This window comes from Pezoporus occidentalis, unplaced genomic scaffold (assembly GCF_034315485.1).
Source record: "Pezoporus occidentalis ecotype Australia unplaced genomic scaffold, CSIRO_AGI_Poc_V1 ctg231, whole genome shotgun sequence".
Classification (NCBI taxonomy): domain Eukaryota; kingdom Metazoa; phylum Chordata; class Aves; order Psittaciformes; family Psittacidae; genus Pezoporus; species Pezoporus occidentalis.
In genome coordinates this window covers 289,041-311,469 of record NW_026914191.1, presented here as the reverse complement: position 1 = coordinate 311,469, position 22,429 = coordinate 289,041, and the positions used below count along the sequence as shown (strand labels likewise).

The 22,429-nt window shown below is 39.3% G+C and overlaps 1 protein-coding gene and 1 long non-coding RNA gene across 6 annotated transcripts in view; one reads left to right on the top strand and one right to left on the bottom strand.

Annotated features, from left to right (window-relative positions):
• Nucleotides 1–22,429, bottom strand: part of CARMIL1 (capping protein regulator and myosin 1 linker 1) — a 192,985-nt gene that overhangs the window by 33,458 nt on the left and 137,098 nt on the right. For all 5 annotated transcript variants that reach the window (XM_062621692.1, XM_062621694.1, XM_062621693.1 and 2 more), the window contains 5 exons: nucleotides 20,186–20,314; nucleotides 19,794–19,925; nucleotides 13,135–13,310; nucleotides 11,075–11,162; nucleotides 7,963–8,112 (listed from right to left, as the gene is read on the bottom strand). In XM_062621692.1, coding sequence (XP_062477676.1) covers nucleotides 7,963–8,112; nucleotides 11,075–11,162; nucleotides 13,135–13,310; nucleotides 19,794–19,925; nucleotides 20,186–20,314 — 675 coding nt within the window. The remainder of the gene's footprint in view (nucleotides 1–7,962; nucleotides 8,113–11,074; nucleotides 11,163–13,134; nucleotides 13,311–19,793; nucleotides 19,926–20,185; nucleotides 20,315–22,429) is intronic.
• On the top strand, nucleotides 11,874–13,231 carry LOC134165182 (uncharacterized). Its single transcript, XR_009965423.1, has 3 exons — nucleotides 11,874–11,920; nucleotides 12,635–12,782; nucleotides 13,132–13,231. It is a non-coding gene; the product is annotated as an uncharacterized LOC134165182 (long non-coding RNA).

Genomic DNA, 22,429 nt, shown 5'->3' with positions numbered 1-22,429 from the left:
CTGCAGACAGATGTGTGTTACAGAAACAGCACTATTTCAGGTTATTCTCCTGCTATTTGTGGTTGTCCTTCTGCCAAAGATTACAGAATCAAGATTTTGTAACAACTCCAAAGGAGCTTGTGCTAATCTGCCGTGGGAATTTGTGAGTAGGTTCTTATAAACAGAGGCTGTTGAAAGGTGAATTCTGTATCCATTTGTGCTGAACATCAACTGACTCCACAGCTCTGCTGGTAAAGGGGATGACAAAATGCCCCCTGATCCAGACTGTGTAAAGGGTCTTTGTCCTCAAAACCTGTTAGCTTTACCTGAAGTAGGTAAGTGATCCTTGCTGCTGGCTTTGTGGATGAGTGCTGACTGACAGTGAACCAGGTAGGGATAGTCACCTCTCTCATCTGGGTGTCCAGGTACAGCCTGCAACAGCTTGCTCGTGTCTGATGGGGTGACTCTACCTGCAGCCTAGGTATTCAAATGCAGTGGTGAACAGCGGGACTGAGCAGTCAGGGCTCCCACTAACTGTACACTGCATAGCTACATGTTCAAGAAGACCTTTCTGTTTGCCACAGACTAATATCATAGTAGTAAACTCCCTCTTAAAACCACTGCAGGGAAGTTAAACTCGCAAGATCAGTGTTTCAGTGAGTGCTTTGTAACTGAGCTCTCCTTTCAACATGGCTTTTTCACAACATGTGAAATAAAATGATAGAAAATCAGTAAGGCAACTACTGCCACACAGGATGTAACTACTTTAGTCTAGCTACAGATACTGCTGACCGAGAAAACTGGATGGTGCTCTATCTACACTGACTCATGGATGGTGGCAAATGCCCTGTGGGGGTGGTTGCAGCAATGGAAGCAGAGCAATTGGCTGTGCAGAGGTAAACCCATCTGGGCTACTGCGTTGTGGTGAGAGTGTAGAACGTGGTGGTGAAGGTGTGCCATGTAGATGCTCATGTATATTTTAGAGGGATGGCCCATTGACTAAGATACCTGTGTGTAGATATCAAGACAGCAAACATGAAGGTGATTAATTGGGAGGTATTGGAAAGTGTAGGATCTGGGCATGACATTGATGGTATAAAATAAGGGGTGGATATTATCCTGGTTTTGGCTGCGATAGAGTTAATTTTCTTCTTAGTAGCTGGTACAGTGCTCGGCTATGGTGGTTTCGATTTAGGATGAGAATAATGTTGATAACACAATGACGTTTCATTTGTTGCTGAGCAGTGCTTACACCAAGTCAAGGACTTTTCTGCTCTTTGTAACACCTCAACAGCGAGTGGGCTGGGGAGCACAAGAAGCTGAGAGAGGATACAGCCAGGACAGCTGACCCCAACTGACCATAGGGATATTCCACACCATAGGCCATTGTGCTGAACAATAAAACTGGGGGGGGGGGAGGGGGGGGGGAAGCTGGCTGGGGGACGGGAACCCGCCTCTCAGGGACTGCCTGGGTATTGGTCAGTGGGTACTGAACAACTGCTTTGTGCATCACTTGTCTTATACATTCTTTTATCATTATTTTCCCTTCCTTTTCTATCCATTAAACTGCCTTCCTCTCAACCCAGAGTTCTACCTTTTTTCTGATTCTCTCCCCCATCCCACTGTGAGGGAGCAAGAGAATGGCAGTGTGCTTCTGATACAGAAGTGCCACCATGCAAACAGAACACTCAGAACGAGAATTGTGAAGTGCAGCTGCTAACCTAAGCAGAAAACAGAAAAATTTTACACTACTTTTTTTTTCTTAAGATAGCATGTAGTGCTTAAGACAGCATGTAGTGCTTTAACAGAAGCAGTTTATTACAGCCTTTACTTCATATTGTGCAAATAATGTACCCTAGATTTTCAGAGACGGCTTTGAACTCTTAAGAAATCTCAGTTGGTTTAAACAAAACATACTATATATCAATTATCCATCACCTCCTTACACTCAGAGACCAAGATAAAGACATTGAAAGCCAGGTTTCTCGTAAAGCATTTCAGCTGGGAATATGTAACCCTAATGAGCCTGAAAGCGACTGCACTTTGTAGTCTATACATGTAACAGGCACTGAACACACACAGATAAGGACCTCCAAGGGCAGCAAGGATGCTGCAAAACTGTATCTAGGAATCCAGGAATAGATAGGTAACATACATTCACAATTAAAATTGATATAATACCGATGGTGAGGCTAAACACACAACTTACAAACAAATAAGGGATTTGCAGGTTCTGCAAAACTGTCACACTGGCTCTCTTCACCTCTTACGTTCTCAGCCGTAGCACTGCATGCGTAGGGAAGGGCTTAGGGAGCACACTGGCACTGTGCTGTGCCCCTCCTGGTGATACTTTCATGAACTGTCCTGGTTTGGGGTGAGTCAGAAATATTACTGGACTCCCACTGAAGCAGATTTGCTCACATGCCTGTGATGAAGCCTTTTCAGAAGCCAAGAATACTCTCGCATACCATAATGCCAATTCCTAGCTTCCCACAGGGTGCTGTATTTACTACACATCAAAGGCCCATTTCTGCTAATGTATACAAGAGAGAAACTCATGCGTCACAATCAATTTAATCCAGCATTCATCCAGGCTGCTGCCTTTGCCTTCATCCCTGCCTGCTTGTTCTTGCCGCTCAGGATTTGTTTTGTAACTCAACCAGGGGACTAGTCTGGCTGTAAACAAACCTGGGAAAGAAATCCTCCATAAAAAGCTTAATTTTCAGATGAACCAATTCCCACACTCAGTTAATAGTGAGCCTGTGATAATACCAGTACAGGTGTGAGGGTGTGGGCAAGAAAGAGTGAACTGTGTACTGGGGAAAGTGGAAATGCTCTTTTCAGCAAGAACAATGATTTTTCCTGGATTAAGCCAGGCACAGAGCTAGAGCTTTATTTATAGCACAAGAGAACATAGGGAATCCAATAGGAACTAGGGTGTTACTGCAGTAGGTGTTTAGTCTTTCATCCAACAAGCTGTCTATGCCTGAGAAAATTCTGCTGCAGCTGAACAGCAATGGGAATCAGATGCAGAAGAGCTTCAGGGCATACTGGAGAATATCTGCTTTATTTTCATTTCCTAGAGCATCAGCGCACATGTAAATGAGTCTGTACCATGATTTTCTCCTTCCTCCAGTGAAAACAACTGAAGGGGTTTCTGTTGTTTTAATTCTATTTTGTTTTGGATGAGGGAGTGGGGAGAGAAAGCTTCCAGGTGGTACTTTATGAGTTTTATTTAAAATACAAAATAAATTCAGTTCTGGTGTGGTGAGGGAAATTTCTCCTTTTTCTCTGAAAACACTGAGGTTCACATGCTCCTTGTCTTTCAGAACCCATGGGTTCATAAGTCTTCACCTCAATACTGGACTAACCTGCTAAATCTTTGACAATGGCTAGTTAGAACATTCCCAGGAAAGAAACATACACCATCAATCTATAGGAGTTCTGCTACTTCTGCAAATTTTATTCTCCACTGTACAAGTGAAATCTGTTGCTCAATAAAGACTAAAACATTAATATATTGCTCATAGCCTATTAAAACAAAACCAAAAACAAAACCACTAAACAAAACCAACAACTGTCCTCCATCGAAATGAACCATTTCTATGGTTAAAATTAGAAATAGATGAGAAATGGCCAAGATTCAGCATTCATCAGAGGCAGTCATTTTCTATTAGCTACAAGCATTTTTGCAAACATGTAATTTACCATGCAAGCATTTCAATCTGACACTGAAAGGCCTTAAAGAAGATTTATAAGCAGACTGGTATATTACAACCTACAATTCCTTTATGTGTTTCAAACAATTTCCTACCATACCGCTTCATAGTGCAAATAACTTCTGCTTTGCTCTAAAAATGATACTTATGGCAGCTGTATGCTTGTTACTATCTACAGCGATGAAATTATACTGCTGAAATGGATATTTGAAAGATGATGAGTACATGGATTTCTAGTAAAAACCTATTTCTCTTAGAACTTTTATTTAAATAGCGACTCTACTCTTTTGATCTCCTGTTTGCACTCTGAAAGCCAAACAAACATTCCAACAGCTAATTAAAAAAAACCACCTTAGAACATAATTGTTAAACACAATCTAACAAAGATGCTCCATTACCTTTTGGTGGGAAATTGAGCACTATTTAAAATCTCTTACTTCCGCAAAGAACTAACGGCTGTGACAGGATAAAGTACAACTTTACGCAAAATTAAATCAATTAGTATCTACCTAATCAATTACACATGCCAAGATACATGATATTCAATCTCAGTAAAAAAAGGATGCTTTATTTAAAGTTAGTTTTAAAATGTATGTATTAATTTAAAATGTGTCACACTTGTCATAAAAAATTTAGAGAAACCATCCTATTTGATGAAGTTAATTCATGACTGAGTCTAAGCTCTGAAAATCAGGACATGATTCTTTCTTTAACCTGAGAACAGTAAGTAATCTTCTGCATAAAGGTTTTTCTTTCAATCTTACTTGCACACAACTTTTATCTAATTACTTATTACCATCAATGCAGCCCTAATTAAACATAGACAACTAAGCTGCAGATTAGGGAACCATCAATTTATTGTACTGCAGCTCAGGGAGGTGTCAACTCTCGGGTTCATAATGTTCCAGCTATTGCGTCCTACACTGGACCACTCAAACGCTCCCAATGTTCTTCAGAGCTCATTTAACAGACTAGCAAATTCTGGTATGACTGACAAACCTTTCATATTATGGGCTCTTAGGCCATCATTAAAGGCTGGATGAAAATCATATCCGTAGTTAAAGCTAATAAGCTTTAACTGCACACTTGGTGTGTAGTTAAGTCCTAATTCCCACAACAAAAAAATACTAGAAATAACATTTTAAAGTCTCTTTTTTTCCACGGCAACTGACTTGGAAATGCTCCAAGCCACAGCTACTCTGTACCCAGCTTCAGAATAGGTGGGCAAGCTGTGAAACGCATAAATGCCTGTTTGTTTGATCTATCACCAGCACCAGCTTCAGATCCCTATGCTGCCAGTCCAAGTTTTATAAACAAACCTTCCTACCTTCCCCTTTCAATCTGCATATAAGACCAAATAGCTCATAAGCATTTTATTACAAATACACCTACCTCATTCATAGTCATTCACCTAACTACAGTGCTGCATAATCTACCTGAAACCACAGAATCAAAACTAAACTGGGATCCATTTTCCCCCACATTGTTCAAATACACCTTCAAGGGAGGTTGGTAAATAACAACATGTTGTTGTATACCCTGCCTCAGCTAGAATACTAGCTGAGTATCAGCTTGCTGAAGAAAACAAGAATGAAGAGAACCAGCTTGCTGGAGATAAATGGGTTTGAAAAATGAATCCAATTTTGCAAATGGAAAAAAAATAGCTACCCCAAAACGATGGTCCAAACTCAGTGCCTCTCCTGTAAGACCAAAATCTCTTCTTCCCCGGACAACCTGACAACCAGCTGGAGCAAACTGATAGACAAGGCTTAGAATAGGCAAGTTTTTCCTTGCATCCCAGCAACCTGATCAGCCCCATACCAGGTTCTGTATTTTTTTGGCAGTTAAGAGATTAGATTCCCAAACATGCACACCACCAAGCTGAAATTCAAGGTTTCAGGTTTGAGGTTTGCAAAACAGAATACTCAGCAGGTGCATCATCTACTCACAAGACTAAGATTTGTTCATCATCACACTTTGTAATGCTTAGGAATTTCCAATGGCCAAACAAGGCAGTGTTCTGGACTAAAGCTATTTTGGAAGTGGGATCTACATAGCTGTATCTCATCTAAGACTGAAAATAATTATAGTTCATAAAACCATATGCTTCTCTTTCTAGTAAAATCTTTCAGCAACATATCTGTTTCCTGCACTAAGCAGCTCACAAAGCATTCACTGATGCCCCTTTCAGAAGGATCCTTATTTCCATGCAAATATCTGTATGACACATTTGCCACAAATCCTCTCAATTTTTCTAAGACAATATCTGAAATCCATAGGATTTTCCTGTAGCAAAAATACATCACTTGGAAAATGCTATCTTTGAATTTCTAACTCCACCCCAAAGATGCATGAAATCCATTCTTAAGATGCTTTTAGTTGCAAAAACCTCAGAACACTAGCTCCATAAAAATCCCAGTATTACTCTGCCTCCTGGGGCTATCCATATATTTTTTTACAACAGCAACCAACATCACTTTCAGCCAGGATGCAAAAAGCAGCTCTTAAAAATGGATCACAGTTTTTAATGAATGGATTCTTTAGCATTAAGATTACTGCCTCGTATTTATTTTATGCTTCATTCTCTTCAGAAATCATATGTTGATGAGAATCTGTGTCACAAAGGTATTTGAATCTCTGTTCAAGAAGAGGGTGAAAGAACTGAACGAAGAGAGATATAAACCTTTCTGAAGATAAGTACCGTTAGCATCTAATGCATCTTTTACAGAGTGTAAGCATTGCTACATTTCCATTATTTTAATATAACCAAAGTGAAAGATAGCAGCATAGCAATAGGATCCTTTCATATATCCATGGTGATACAAGATAAAGACATTCTCAAAGAATTATTATTCTTAACAGGCTGCAAAAATAAATTTCAAGGGGAAGAGTGGGGTGTCAAAGTGAGCACTTAGCTTATTTTTCTATAAATGAAGCCAGCATGTAAAAATTAACTTAGAGGTACAGGGTTCAGATGCCACACATTTTACTGGGAAGTCTCTCCCATAGGACTTAAGGCTAAAAATGACTACTGAATGTTGGCTACAGAACGCTTCTGGAACCTGACAGTACCAGTGATGAGCGAGATGATGCCATCAGCAATACACACCTCAAAGTGACCTGTGATGTTCAGACAAATAGTTCACCAAATCAAATATTGGTGAAGAAGGAGACTTGGAAGGGAGAGAGAATGATTTTTAATCTGGTATTTCCAATGAAGGTGTGTTTTTGTTTTATACAGTTACGTGAGAACAGAAGATAGCTGCTGCAGAAAGGAGCAACCCTGCTGTTCCTTCTCTCGAGCTGTACTCGTCTGACTTTACAGTAAGTCTACTCAGGGAATTGAATTAATAAAGCTTCTACAAAAAGACACAACCCATTTTTATGCCAGTTTAGCTTCCTGGGAAAGGCAGGAAAGCAGAAGAGAAAGCCCATCCCTTGCAGCAGACACCATCTATTACACTGACTAATTTCTAATAGAGACGTGCTCCCTGAAGTTCCTGTCCACAGTAGAGTTCCTCAACAGAGTGAGCTGGGTGGAGGGGGGTCTGAGGTTGGAAACAGGTAGAAAACCATTAATTTGTAATTCTGTGGATTTACATCTCAAAGAATCATTATATGATACGGAGTAATCTTTATAACAGAAGTTTTTTAAATTTTTAAGAATTTTATAAGGTACTTCAGTGATTTATGTTTAGCATTTTTACTGAATCTCATACTCTTAAATCAATTACTTTTGAAAAGCTTGCCCTCCAGGATCACTTGCAGCCCAGTCTCAAGGTTTTAAGACTTCCTCCATACATTCAAAAGCTACTTTTAAAGAAGCCAACTTCTGTTCAAGGTCGATAATATAACTTCCAGGCAGAAGCATTTTTTGTCATGGCTCAGAGGAATCCACATCAAGCAGAATGAAGACATGGATTTGTGTTGTCAAAGGACAGCACGGTCCAATTTATTCCTGCAACTGAAACCTCTGTGAAACTGTGGCCAGTGGGAGAGGTTTTAGTGTATTAAGCTTGATTGCAGCAATGTAGACAAGGGATAGGCCCTTGAATAGGTACCAGAAAAGGAGAAATGAAGAGAAAAGCTTTTCCTTTGCTGAACAGCAACATGCAACTCAATGTTCACAAGCTAACATTTATTTTTTCTACAAGACAATTCCTAACTTCAGTTTCCTGATAACATGAAATTGCCAAATGACATTTGGAAAAGCATTTTTTTCCAGTTATTTGCATGCTTAACTGGGCAGAGGAATGTGTCTTACCATACAGGTGTCCAGGTCCTCCAAACGTTCTATCTCTGTTAATTCCTCAACTGTGATGACAGAGCGTTTAGTTGGTTTTTCTTCAGCTAACTCAATTTCCAGTGATTCCTGCTGTGGAAGTGGTTTGCCACGTCTGGTCAAATGGTCAGCCTGGAGGCAAGGATAAAGACAGGAGCACATCAACCAAACTATTAAAAAAGGCAAACCAAACCCAACCAGAAAGCTTACAGAACTTAAGTATTCACAGATCCTAAAAGGCCAATTACAAAAGCAAATCTCAGTAGTGTGTGTGAATCTTCACACAAGGTTTGTTTCGGTTTTCTGGGGTTTTTTTTGAACGGAACCCCTTCCGTCACACATTCTAAGAGGGAAGAGATAACATTCTAATAGGAAAAAAGAAAAAGATCAGATAAAAAGATGTCCTACTTTTGACTTATAATACTATTATGGGACTTCCTCAGCATTTATTCTGTCTTTATTACAAAGAAAACAAAGGGGTGGAAGAGAAGCTTTGTCCAGGACAATTTTGTCTGTTTGTTTGTTAAGGTTTTTTTTTATTTGTGGTTTGTTTTGTTGTGGGTTTGTTTGGTTTTTTTAATTAAATAACACAAAGACCGGTACAATTTCAGTGAATACACTTTTCATAATTATTAGATGGCCAAACTGTTAGCACCTGCTATTCAAAACACAGGAGAGCTTTGTTAAACACCTCACTTTTGTTTCCTGGAAGAGTTAGGTTAGGGCTACCATAAAAAAAGCAAAAAAAAAAAAAAGTTATTTACTGATATATCTAAGGGATAAGATTTTTTTTTTTTTAAGTATCAGAGAGGAAATACTCTTAACAATAATAAAATCCATTCTTAGACCTGCATAGCAAGAACTGTTACTAAGAGCACAGAGAATGCTATATAAACCACATGTCAGGAAAATGATGAACTATTTCCTAGTTCTGTTGCTAACAAAAGATATTAAATAACATCAGTTAAAAGCAAGTATTTGAAGATCAGCTGGCCCAAATCAGTTAATCACAGAAACCTTCAGAGACAGCTAGGGAGAGCTGTAGTCCACTGCTTAACACTAGCATGACTCTGGACAACCAGTGGATCGCAGTTTGTTAACCATGAAAAGGAGTAAACAGATGACCTGAGACAATTATAGCTCACTTAGACTAGTGTCTACTCAGAAAAAACAACTGGAGAGCTCTTATGGATTTCTCTTCAATCACACTAAAAGGGCTCAAATAATAATTAATGCTAATCATCATCATTAGCAAACTCAAGTCTTGCTGAATATGTTTTACTTTTCAAATTCACATCAAACACTGCTGTGCCAGTGTAACATACACAGATATTTGTACGTGGCTGAAGTATTAGCATATGACACTCCAATTTCAGGAGCTGGCACAGAACTCCATCAGTACATTTACTCTTCCTTGCATTAAGAACTAGCTGCCAGCTCTCACACTGACAATTTAGATAGGAGCTCCTCTACCGGCATCTGTTGAGAATCCTACTCTTCAATGTTTTCAATAGTACTGTACTATCTGAAATAATCTGCAGCTAACAAACACAGGAGAGTTAAACAGTGAAGAGGACATGTTCCTGATGCAGGCCAAAATGGATCACAAAGTAAATCAACTCAAAAAAAGAATGCACAGACAATCATTCCTTAGGAACTAAGAGCACTGGCAACTAGCTATGGACACAATCGTGAAAAGCAGCAAGTGTCAAGCATCCAGAAACCATTACTGGGAGGGAGCAAACCCCAGTTTTGAAAATGAGGTACCACTGAAACACTGACAAAAGGAAGGCACTCTTAGCTCCTTGGCTATGTAAATATGAAGAGTAAAGAGTATCAGGAGAAAACCAGTTTTGTTCCTATATATAGTGTTGGTTAAAATATTGGAATAGTTGTCTGATTCTGGGACCATAGTTTTAAAAGAGGCTTTTAAAACAGCTGGAGAAAGTGCAGTGGATTCTTACTGAAGTGACTCAAAAGACTGGAGAAAATGACTTACTGTGCAAGAGTTGGGGCATGACCATGTTGTGCAATAACACTGGACAGAGACAGCCCACTGCTCATGCCAGCTGAGTCTGCTCCAGGACTAACTGCAGCTCATCAACGTGGCCACTGCTGCATAGCTCCTGAGACCAGAGGTGGTAACTTTACACAATGCTGCTCTGTATCATGAAGACACACCCTCAAATAACACAGTCATTTAATTTTTTATTTTTTTTTATCTTTAAAAAGGGGGGAGGGGAGAAAGTGTGATTTGTTTTCTGTGTATGAGGATTTTCACAGGGAAGAAATAAAGAGAAATATATATGGTTCCCTTATGTTGTGGCGAAAAGCATCTGAAAAAATCCATGACTGCAAGCTGAAGCCAGACAAGTTTCAATTAGAAATGAAGAGCAATTTCAACCAGGAGGATGACCACCCAATAGCTTCTTTAAAAAAAAAGCACTGGATATTCCTTACAAAGGCCCTTAAATGTAATTTACTTACATTAGAAGTAGAAACATTTTTCTGTAGGTACACAGTTGGTTATTTCTTCTACTTTTGGTGAAGCAACAACCTTTATAATAAACAACTGAGCCTTCTGACAGCTAAGCACCTTCAAATAACAAAACAGTGTTTCCTTTGCTATGTTTCTACTCTTTTCTCTTCCAACTTTATACCTATTTTTCTGAGGTAGCCTCAAGATGTACTTGTTCAGAGAACAAGATCTCAGCAGTCCCTTCTCTAACGAATGAAATTTTACCTCTCATTTCATGAGCAACCAACTCTTATCATCTCACCAGAACAAGCACTGGCACTGTTTGTAACTAATGACTCAATGCTACATCCTGATGGCACTTCTATTTTAGATCTGACAATAGTGCAAAAGATAATAGGACAAATATATAATGCAGCCTTTCCCAAGGCTATATCTTCCTTAAAGCAAGGAGGCAGGAGCCCCACAATCATACTTCAAATTATGTCAGTGATGCCAATGAAAGTAAGAACAATTTCAAAATAGAGCTGTGCTAGGGGGAAACTGAACAAGTTATGAATGTCAGTGGCATTGTTAAAATACCCAGCATATTCAGCTATCAACCATGCAAATACTCACCAGTTTGTGATGGCAATGGGAAAGTGCATCCAGGATTTCATCTACCACTCGGTCAGACAGGAAAGAAGCCACTGTTAGCTTTACTTCACTGTGTGAAGATTAAAATGAGACAGAGAAAATTTTAATTCACACAGGAGAATTTTGTCTCTATTACACGTTCAACAGTGCGATGATTATCCACAGGGCTGTCACTTTATTTGAAGTAAAACATTACAGGGTGTCAGGCTACATGACTGCAGGTTTCAGAAATAAACTCATGAATCACATAATAAACAGAAGAGCCTCTGTACCATATTTAACCTGCTTCTCACATTTTTCTAAAAGCTGAAATGAAAACATCTGGGTAAGAGAGCTGAATTAAAACCACATGTGAAATGCAGCACGGAACACTCCACCTCTGGAGTCAGAGAAACGTGAACCTCAGGTGAATGGGATTAGAACAGTGCTGCCTGTTTAACACTACTACAATCCAGGCATTTTCTCTATTTCTTTTTGTGTTTCTCTGCCAGTTAAACAACAACTGTACAATGCTGCTTCTCCAGTCCTTACCATCATAACTTGGCGTCCTCTTTTTGCTCTAGGTAACCACTTTGTTTGAAGATCTTAATGTCTGCCATTCCCATTACACAGATGTATGTGGAACACCCACACACCCCATACCTGAATTGAGGTTTCACTGGTAACCTCTTACCAAGAAAATGTGTACCTTGAATTGTTCCCTTGGAGTCCCATCGTTGGCCACAGTACAAAACGCTCAGGCTGTGGAAGGCAGCTGAGCTGCAGCTGACAAGCATGTATGCCTGCCCTTACAGTGTCAAAGGCAACTGTTTCAACTGACACTTACCGGTAAGTAACATCATTTTGCTCTAAAGTTTTTATGTGTAGACTGAGTTACATTGGATTAACAAAGCTATATCTATCTGGAGCTAGCACTACTGCTGCACAAAGGCTGGGGAAAAAGATAATAAACTCCTTGGAAAAGCAATGCAATTCACAGAGACGTAGAATGGTGGCCAAGCCATGACAGAAAGAGAACGAGAGTGAAGGGATTTCTCTTCAGTTACTTACACAATAATTTCAAATAGTATAAGGCAGGAAGGGTAACAATGTGGCACCCACTGACAGTTGCAGCTTCTACAGGTGGAACGGGAACTATCGCTGTCTCAGGGTCAAGATTTCTTTGACAGGACTGAAGTGAAGACAACTCACTCCCTGAAGCATTTGAAACACTCTGAAGGCATAGCTAAAGTTCTTAACACCTTTTCCTGCCAATTTTGCTGCACCCTGCAAAGCTAATTTCTAAGTCTTACTGTTTTCCCTCTTCTGCAAAGATATTAGCATCACAATGCAAAATTACGTGCTTTTCCACCAAGCAGAAAGGATTCCTAAGACAAATGATGGCAACTGCAAAGGTTTAAGTACAGGTCAACCACCTTATACTTCATTAAACTGGTATCTCCTTAATACGAAGAAAGATGCAGCAAAAGGTCAAGTAAAAGACTTTTCTTTCCTTTTTAAAGAGCAAACAAAGAGTTGTTTGGGGTAACTGTTTCTGTCCAGGTTTGTGGTTTGAATATCCAAGTTTCCATTTTTTAAGTACGTCTGACTGCTGTGCACAACTCCCACACAAAATTTTAAAGTGATTTCTACAGCTACAGGACAAGGCTAAGTGCAGCAACAGACAGCCCACTGTTAACATAAAAAGCAAGTAAGTGCAATTTTCATCTATTCCAGTAGCTCAATATTACCTGAGAACATAAGTTAAAAAAAAAGTATCAGTCATGAATATGTTATTTGTGTACCATAAGCCCAAACTCTTACTAAATAAAACAGAAGCACATGCATTAATGATTAAGTCAACATCCCTGGAGATTCCAAATATTTGAATGTCTTGAAAAGTTCACCAGACATGTCGACAATTTCCTGCTCTTTGAATGCCTTAATATAGTTTCTTGTGAGTCACCAAAGCATTCAAAAAATCTTCTACTACACACACACATACATGCAACCCAAGATCCAAATTCTATAACTAATTTTGTTCAGTTATTCTTTTAAAGTACCTGATTTTATTGAGGATATCAATTCCAGACTGCTCCAAGAGGACATTTTTCACAAAAGTGCGCGGGATGGAAATCTTCTCAGTGCTAGCCTCAATCAGGTCTTCACGGATGCGAGCTTTCTTCATTACATTTGGGCACAGGTTTTCTGCTGCATCCACCATAGACTCAAGGAGTGTCTACAACACAGTAAGCAAAAGCTAACATCAGCTATTGAGGTTTTCATCAGCTGGAAGATCACAGCATTATTCTGGGCCATAGCACTATGACACTTTTAGACTTGTAATTTTTACAAATTCTCTTCCTAATTTCCAATCCATTTTACAAAATAAAGATAAGAAAGAACCACGTACTTGTTTTGAAAAGACCCACAACTGTACTTGATTGCCTTTTTAAATATGAAACATTTACATACCTGTATATTTGCCAGAATCTCCCTTGTACACCCACCACTGCTGCCTGTGCATGCTGCAGAAGCAGATGCTCTGCTGCAGCTGCCTTTGCTCTAAGCTGTGTCCTGAATCAGCAATTTTCATTGACCCACCAATTTGTAAGAGGCATGAGTACATGAAGGAGACTTGTAAGAACTTGACATGCTGTACAGAGCTGGAATATACTAGCCAAGTATTAAGAAGTAGCTACAAGTATGATTTGAGTGGGCATACAAACCTTTCATATATGGATCTCATTTATATACCTGGAAGCCCACAGTGAAACTTAGGCGCAGTCAACAACTTCTATTCTTTTTTAATGATTGATCAAAATCACAAACCAGGACAAAAGAAAACCATACACACTCCAGAAACAGGACTGCATAACTCCAAATCCCTTCAACTTTCTTCATCTTAAAATAAAGTCTCCCCTGCCAATGGTATAAAGCTAACTTCTTCCTTCTTAGACTTCATCTTAGAAAAATCTTTCATATATACTTCAATGCTATGATGTTACGCTATGAAGACCCTTTCAATCTCATTAGATTTATCTCCTATCTGTGTCTGTGAGAAAAGGTAATTCTAGTTTAAATCCTGTTTTATCTGGTTTCTTTTCCAAATCCCAGCTCTGACTAGAAGGTTATAGAGCCCTCACTACAGACACAGGTGAGGGCTCAGTTCCTCACAATCACCCATCTGTGTCACAAAAAGTGCTGGAATGCTCTAATGTACACACATGGGGATCAAGATGAGACACAGAAACACTACTAGTGCCCTATGTCACTGAAATGTGGAGACAGTGTTCTCACGGGAGAATGCATAATTAGTACATAAACTCTGAATAATCCTGAAAGATACAGCAAGGCCATGAGAGGCTTTTGGAAAAAACAAAACAAAACAAAAACAAACAACAAACAACAAAAAAAGCCAAACAACAAAACCCAACCTCTCAATCTATTGAGGTATTGAGGCAGTTTGTAGAGATGCCACAGACAAAGCCTAAAGAGCGCCTGCAACACAGTGGGTGCATGGTAGGAACCTTGCTTAGTATGTTTAAGGTAACCTGGGGGTGAATCCAAGACTTGGAGGAATAGATAGATCGGTTGAAATAAGAACTGCTAACTAAAAAAGCGAGAGGGGTAGTGCAACCACAAGCTTTATGAGCCGTCACCTAAGCAGCATCAGGGTGGCAGGAAAAAAAAACAACAAAAAAAACAAAACGAGGCAATGATGCAGCAAACTCCTCAACTGTTAACAATGTGCAGTTTAACCTGTCTGCTTCTCAAGAACTGATAACCTGGAGAAGGGGCTATATTTGTGTCCTCCTGTCTACAGGTCCATGGTGACTGCCTGCAAAGTTTGTCAAGCCTTGCCATGAGCTGGACAGATGAATGGAAAAACCTGACGCCTCAGCTACAGGAGTTGACTGTGAATACCCCAAGCAGAATGAGATAGAGGAAGAGAAAAACTCATGATTGCAAAACATCACTTGGGGGCAACTGAAAAGTAACATCCTGAATATGTGTGCCTGTAAAGTAGCTATTATTAGAGGCTGTAATTTTGTGTATAAAACCACCTGTATTTACTAGCCAGTTGCTAATGAGGAACTACACCTTGTATTGTATAGATTTGTCACTTGTAAAAGAGACGTTAGAACATGGAAATTTGCAGTAGCTGCTAGAAAATGCTAAGGCAAAAGCTGGAAAGATTCTAATACAATGGTAGTGTTATAAAGCAGGTATTGGAACAAATTAAAGAGGGGGGGAGAATTCCACTGGTAAGAAATTTCTTTGGCTAGTCCCTCGCTGCCATCAGCATCTTCAACATGCTGCTGCACCCTGTAATAGTTACTCAGCTAATGTAAATTTGTGTGTGCCTTGCTGTAGTAGCGACTTGTTACTGGATGAAGCAGGTGAAACTGTGCACTGACAACAAGGTGCAAGGACTGAGGCTGACAAAATGCCTGCTACCACAGTCAAGGGCAAGACTGGGTTGGCCTCTGTGTTTGCCACCAAGAAGAACCTTTAGCTCCGCTGTTGGCTGCAACCCGGCAGGCGTGGAGCGGTGGGGACACATGCCATGCCAGACCTTGATGTGAAGGATGGCCTCCCCTGTTATCAGAGAGCCATACAGCAGAAAAAAGGGGCAAGCCCAGCAGCCTGTAGTTGGCATATGTTGGAGATATAATCTAGCCCAAATCCCCTGCTCAAGTAGGGTCTCCCAAAACATATATAAAACAAAAAGGGGGAGATGTGGAGACAGTGTTCTCACGGGAGAATGCATAATTAGTACATAAACTCTGAATAATCCTGAAAGATACAGCAAGGCCATGAGAGGCCTGAAGAAGCTTAAGCAAGCAAGATAAGAAGAAGCTGGAATTCAGAGTTAATGAGAACTGTGGACTGTTGGCAAGCTTTCGAGGCCAAGTTCTCACACCTGTGCTTAACCAATTATATGTTAGTCACTAAGGGTCTTCAAGACATGTATCCAATCATAATATGCCAACTCACTGTAAGTACATGCAAGAAATAGTATATAAGGAGTTAAGGCTTTGTAATAAATTTGGCAATCGCTTGATCACATTGATCGTCTCCGCATTGTCCGTGACTCCCGCATCAACACTGAAACATCTTTCTTTTAATTGCTTTCAGTTTTTGGATCTAAAAAGCTTAGGCAGGACCACAGAAGGAATGATACAACCATCTGGCCAAGTGGAAAACTAAATTTTAAATTCATACTGATTTACTTACATGCTGACGTACACCTGTGTACAGTAAAACAGATTCACACTAAGCAGTATTTTCTGTAAGACTGGCAATTGTTCAAATTCTCTCCTACATTCACCTCACTTCATCTCCAGTCCCAGAAACTCAGGAAATCTATTTTATGTATATTTGGAGGCTGTTCGACCATCAATTAATTTTCCGTCAAATAACTTTTTTCAGAGATTGCAAGAGGTCAAGGCTCATCAGCACAGGATTTGAAAACAAACTCTCCACGTCCACTCCCAGCATGAGGTGCTACTTGGTAAACAGATGGTTCTTTCTGGCAGCTGGTCCCTTTGAACACTGAAGCTGTCATCCTGCTGCACCCCAGTGACCGTGGGGACTCCTCAGGCTACAGTGCTTCCAAAGTGGCAGGGGGAATAAAGACACCATCCTTGGTTCATGCAAGACCCATTTCCCCCATCTCTGAATACTCTACATAAGTGGGACAAGCAGCATCTATTAGAATACATCAGATTTTTCAACATACGCCATGTTGCATGCAGCTTTTGAGCCATTTTTTTAAATTCAAAGGAAGATGGAAAGAAGAGAGGAACAGGACAGAGCCCACTTTACTGAAATGGGCCAAGTCATCTCCAGTAAGACTGAAGGTTGATAACCAAATATAAAAGGTATTTACAAATAAAAAAAGGAACAAAATCATACTTTCCTTGAAGTGGTATCCTAGGTATGCCTAGCTTTAACTTGGATGCTTTTAAACTGTGCAAAAATAACAAACTGTACCCCATGAAAACTCTACAGATTTCCTTTTTCTTCTCAATCTCACTCCATTGGTAAGTGACCTCAGGCTGAACTCCATCTTACCAGAACATCTTTCTACTTGCATAGCCCTAACTGGCAACTTTCATATGCAGATACTGAGGTAAGAAATAAAACTACCATTACTGCACAATAATTTTAATGATTCGAAGCAGCAGTCTGTAGCTTTTAATTGACTAAGTGTAGATCTACAAGGACAATGCAGCAGCATGAACTAGCCACAGAGCACAGGGAAGTCTGATCTTTACAACATTTGACTTACAAGTATAAGGGACAACTGCCATTATAGCTAATACGGAGCTTGTTTCTGGGTTCCCAAATTCTCTGCACTTTAAGGACTTGTCCTGCACTCCCTCCTTCAATACCCAAGCAGATTATGGTGTCATAACACTAATAAAAGAGCCTTTCAAATCCCTGCAGCATTATCCATATGGAAGATGAAGAACTTCAATGGCAGACAAAACTGAGCCAGCCAAACTACTAATGAGTACTTCTGACAAACCCATTTTCCCATACACCCATGTATTCACTGGTGCAACTGTGCATTCTACCTTGGAAAACCACACTCAGCCTCCCAACAGTCACAAAGACAAAATGCTGCATGAAGGTGTCAGTGGGAAGCAGGAGGAAAGACTAAAGACCTTACTTGAAAATTTCAACAGGAACATGATCTTCTCTTGCCTAAGCACCATTTGTCTTGCGTACAATTTTCCTTTGGGCCTTTTTAACTGGATAAAGCACCTTTGGGTCCTGTGTGTCCACAGTGACACCAGCAGGAGAAAAGAAATACAACGGCCTTGCTATAATTTCTTCTTTGACTAACTCAACTCACTTCAAGATTTTACTTTTCCTTATTTTAACTTCTTCCTCCCCCCATCCTTTCTTTGAGGCTAAAAGGAAAAAAAAGGAAAGAAAAAAAAATCTCTTACTTGCCCGAAAAGCATTCACTGACTTTACCCAATTTCCAAACAAACACTCCTATCTAAAATCAGGCTCCAGTTGCTATGGAAGCTAAAAATCAAAACTCCACTTACAGCACCTAGGATATTTTCCCCCTAACAATTACAAAAATAACTATACTTACGTGAGCTCTCTTATCTATCTTCACAAGTAATAAACTGCACATAATGTTTTTAAATTGACCTAAAAGACTGGGAAAAAAAAATCCTAATCCATGTTCAACATTTTCTCTCCCATGCCAAGAATGGCACCATAGAACCTTTCAGCCTTGAGTGTAAAATTAATGAGTGTTACAATACACAAAGAGCATTACGATTTCATAGTTTCTTGTGAGGCACTTAAACACTACACAAATCAGAAGTAAATGTAAAAGTTAGAATGGTTGAGCTAAAGTGCCTTTTGCTGTAAATGTGTGAAAGTGTAAATGGAAGACCCATTAACTCAATCTTATGCCAGGAACTATAAATAACATTCCAAATGCTGAAGAGGCTTTCCTCCCTGCCTCCCCCTTCTCTAAGACTCTCCAAAACACACAGGACTTATTTAAGTGTATGAGCCCTGCAAAAAGGGCTGACGTGACTATTCCCATCCCAATGATATCCTAGAAGCTCTGCTGAGAAGAATCTGGTGGAGAAATTGCTTTCATGTCTGCAGAGATTAAAAAAAAGTGATAAGGAAAACTTCACCTCATTTCATATAATGGGGAAAGGGAAAATACCAGAAATTCAGCACGATGTTCCTCCTCATTAACTTTTTAATTTCCAACAAGTAATTAGTAATATGGTATTATTATTGCTTTTCATTATATTCCCACTGACTGAAATATTTTCATGTTGTTTCAACTGAAAGTTCAACCTTCACTTTCCGATCCTTTGATAAGTTTAAATACAGAGAAACACAAGAAAGGTGGCTTAATCCTAAATTTAAGTTGATCTGAATTGCCTCAGAATCATACCCTTAAATTCATCAGCTTCCATACAGATCCCAACAGTTGCTAAAGTTTCCCCACCTTGACTTCTTCCTGGACTTACACGTGCTTTATGGGTATCTATTTCATGTTTATTATACAGTAAGATCTAACATAATTGAAGGTAGAATTTTCTGAACAAGAGCTGGCTGAACTCAGGTGAGAATATTTACAGATCAATGATGTCTGTTTCCAGAACTGTTGTCTGACAGGCAGCCTGTGAAAAGATTTCCTGTAAAGCTGCCTGTAGCAATTCTTGGGGCACTCTCAATGCATAGACGTTACCCAAACCAAAGAGTTAAAGTGGAAATTCTACACCAGGTTCAAAATAGTCACTGGGAAAAAAATTCTGCAATGCCGTCTACAGAAAAGCAGCTTTCACTCCAGTGGGATACCTTAACTAGTGAGTACTTTTATGCAGGGCATGAGACTTTTTAGGGTGTTTGAGAGATGCCTTTACTAAGGGTCTAAGGAGCAACTGGCAATTCTTCCCCTTCTACAAGACAAAATAAGATGATAGTAAACAGTTTTTGCTCCTACTGCCCTTTGCAAACACTAAAGCAATTTTTTTCATTCTAAACAGGCAAATATCCAGATAAGACCCAAAGTTATAAGGAGCTAATAATGAAAAGATAGCTTATGTATAAATACACCGAGAAAATTAAACAAACAAGAGTGGCACATTTGCATTTAGCAACAGAAAACCTCAGATTTAGTTATTCCTGCATGTGAGAGACAGTAACACATCTATCCACAGACCTTAAGTTGTTCATCCACAACCCTTGTGACTTCTCCAGCCATGGATTCAAGTGTCTCTTGGATTGGATTGGAGAGTGAACCGTTCGCTCCTGCCCAAGAAGCTCCACCGAGGTGATACAGATTTGGTAGGAGCTGTAAGAGAGAAATAATCTCTTTGGAAAGTAGGCTCATCAATACCCGTCTTCAAGCCTGGACAAACACGAAATCTCTCTGCTAAATCAAAGCCTTTATTAACTAGAATTATTTTGTCACTTTCAATACTACCTGTAAGTGATCATTTGAAGAAAACATACTTTTCTGACAGATTGTTATTTCAACTCCCCCAGAAGAGAAAAGCTGCAACCACACAACAGACTGCTCTCAGTATTACCAGTATGCTAAGAAAGGCTTACTGTTTTGGAGTTCTTAGCATCCCGCATAAGCCGTTCTGCAGATTTGACATCTTCCTGTACAGCATCCACACCACAGTTTCTTAAAGAGTTGAGATGATCTTGCACTTTAACACATATTCTGTCAATCATCTACTTGAACAAAAGACACAAAAAAGATAAAACATCAGAATATTGGTCAAATGCAAACTGAATTCAGTCCAGGTAGAAAATCAATACTAACATGATGAGATCTGTAGAGACAATATAACAATCTGGAAACACATGATCAGAGCTTAGAGGTATATCAATGCCACGGAAGAAAAGCATTATATCTCACAAAGACACACCTAAGCACTGGAAAAATAAATAAAACTTTAATATTAAAGAAAACCCACAGAAACGCTTTCTTGTTTCTCCCCCTACCTCCCAGTTACCTCCAGGATAACTGCAAATAACCAACAAGTTACTCATTTCAAGTGTTGTTCTGTTTTTTTTGAGCAAGTTTAATACTGAAAATGTTGCCAATTCTAACACTTAGCTCAGAAGGTCCCTGAATTGTTAAGAATTTCAGACAGTAAAAGAAAGCTTGTCAAAAAAGCCAAGAGATTTTTCCTGTCTAAGCAAAATGCAACTGTGCAGGCTTATGGACCATTTTTTCAAATGTAAATATTCCTTGTTGTAAGGAAATTACAACTACCAAAGTAGAAGTTTCCATCAGACCTTTGCAGTAGAATAAATTGAACTTAAATCTGTATCTGCAATAGAATTGCATTCAACATGCTGAAAATACAGGGCAGTGTATTTGTATCCTTACATTACAAACCAATACGAATACTGAACATACAGTCAGTTTTGATTAAGATACATGAGGCAAGGAGACATAATAGTTAAAAGTCTGTATCAGCCCATGGAGCATTCATTAGAACCGGCTATTTGACACTTCGAAGCAATATCTGAGTGCACGTGTCATCATCATGAAAAGTCGTGAGTTCTAGCACATGATATCATTAGCAACAAGAACTGAAATAATCTCACAGCATGCTCCTTTTCTGCTCCACATGACTCTCCCTCTTCAAAAGGTTTCGGATGGGGTTTATTTGTATAAGTACAAAAAGCTAATTAATTATTAGAGTGGAAAGTCCCATTGGGACATCTGGACTAAGAAAAAAAAGAAAACACAAAAACCCCCAACACTCTGGGAATAATCATGCAATTCCACCATCCTAACTAAAAAATCTTTTCCAGCTCTCTATTAAAACTGTTTTTGAAACCCATCCTCACTGTATACAATTTAATTTAGAAATGAGTAATTTTACTTTTAAAATAACAATAAACTACAGTTACTGAAGCTTGACGCATGTGTGGTTGTTGGAGAAAAGCACAACTAAAACCACCAAACTATGAGAAGATCTAAACTTAATTCAGATGAACTTGGGAAAAACAGGTGGCTTCAGAACAGATAAATTACTAAAACAAAATAAAGTGATACTGCTCTTCCAGTTTTTAGTACCAGCACATCTCTGTATACTATTTTCTCTGTCAAGAGGTTAAAGTACAATTTCAGCTTCTAGTAATAAAATTCTGCCCCATTAAATTTTAATAACACAGGCAGAAGGAGGCCACTTTGAATGAAGATTTACAAAAAAAAAAAAAACATAAATACAGAGAACAAAGAAATTTCATTGACTCAGCTGAAAAGCAAAACAGATATTCCTCTCTTGTTTGCTGGAGTGTCCCATTTGTGTGGCAACACAACTGGTGCAAACAAACACGGAAGTAAATTTAAAACAAAGGCAGTGACAAGTTTTATTCTGCTTACACCACCTTCCTTCAGTGGTGTACTGGAGCTGAAAACAGCCCTGACAGGTACTGACAAGAAATGCACTAGAACAGAGAGAATGGTAAGCTACCAGAGAAAACACTTGTAGATCTCTCAAGAGAAAGGATAAAGAAACAAAACAACATGTGGCATTTAGAAAACCTGGTAGTGATTGACAGAACACAGAAGCTTCTCACATTCAAGCAATATTTTTGGCTGTGTTAGACAGGAAGGCTTTTCAGCTGTCCAGAGTATAAAGAACACAGAAAACTTCCACCTTCCTTTGCTCCTGTTCTCTGGGTACAGCTTCCCATGATACCCACAGTTCTGAATGTGTAAGGTACACAATGACTTGCTCTCTAAGGCTATTTACTCTGGTGGCACTTAAAGGCATGATTATACATGGTTACTCAGTGCTAGGCAGAGACACTAGAACTGACTCAGAC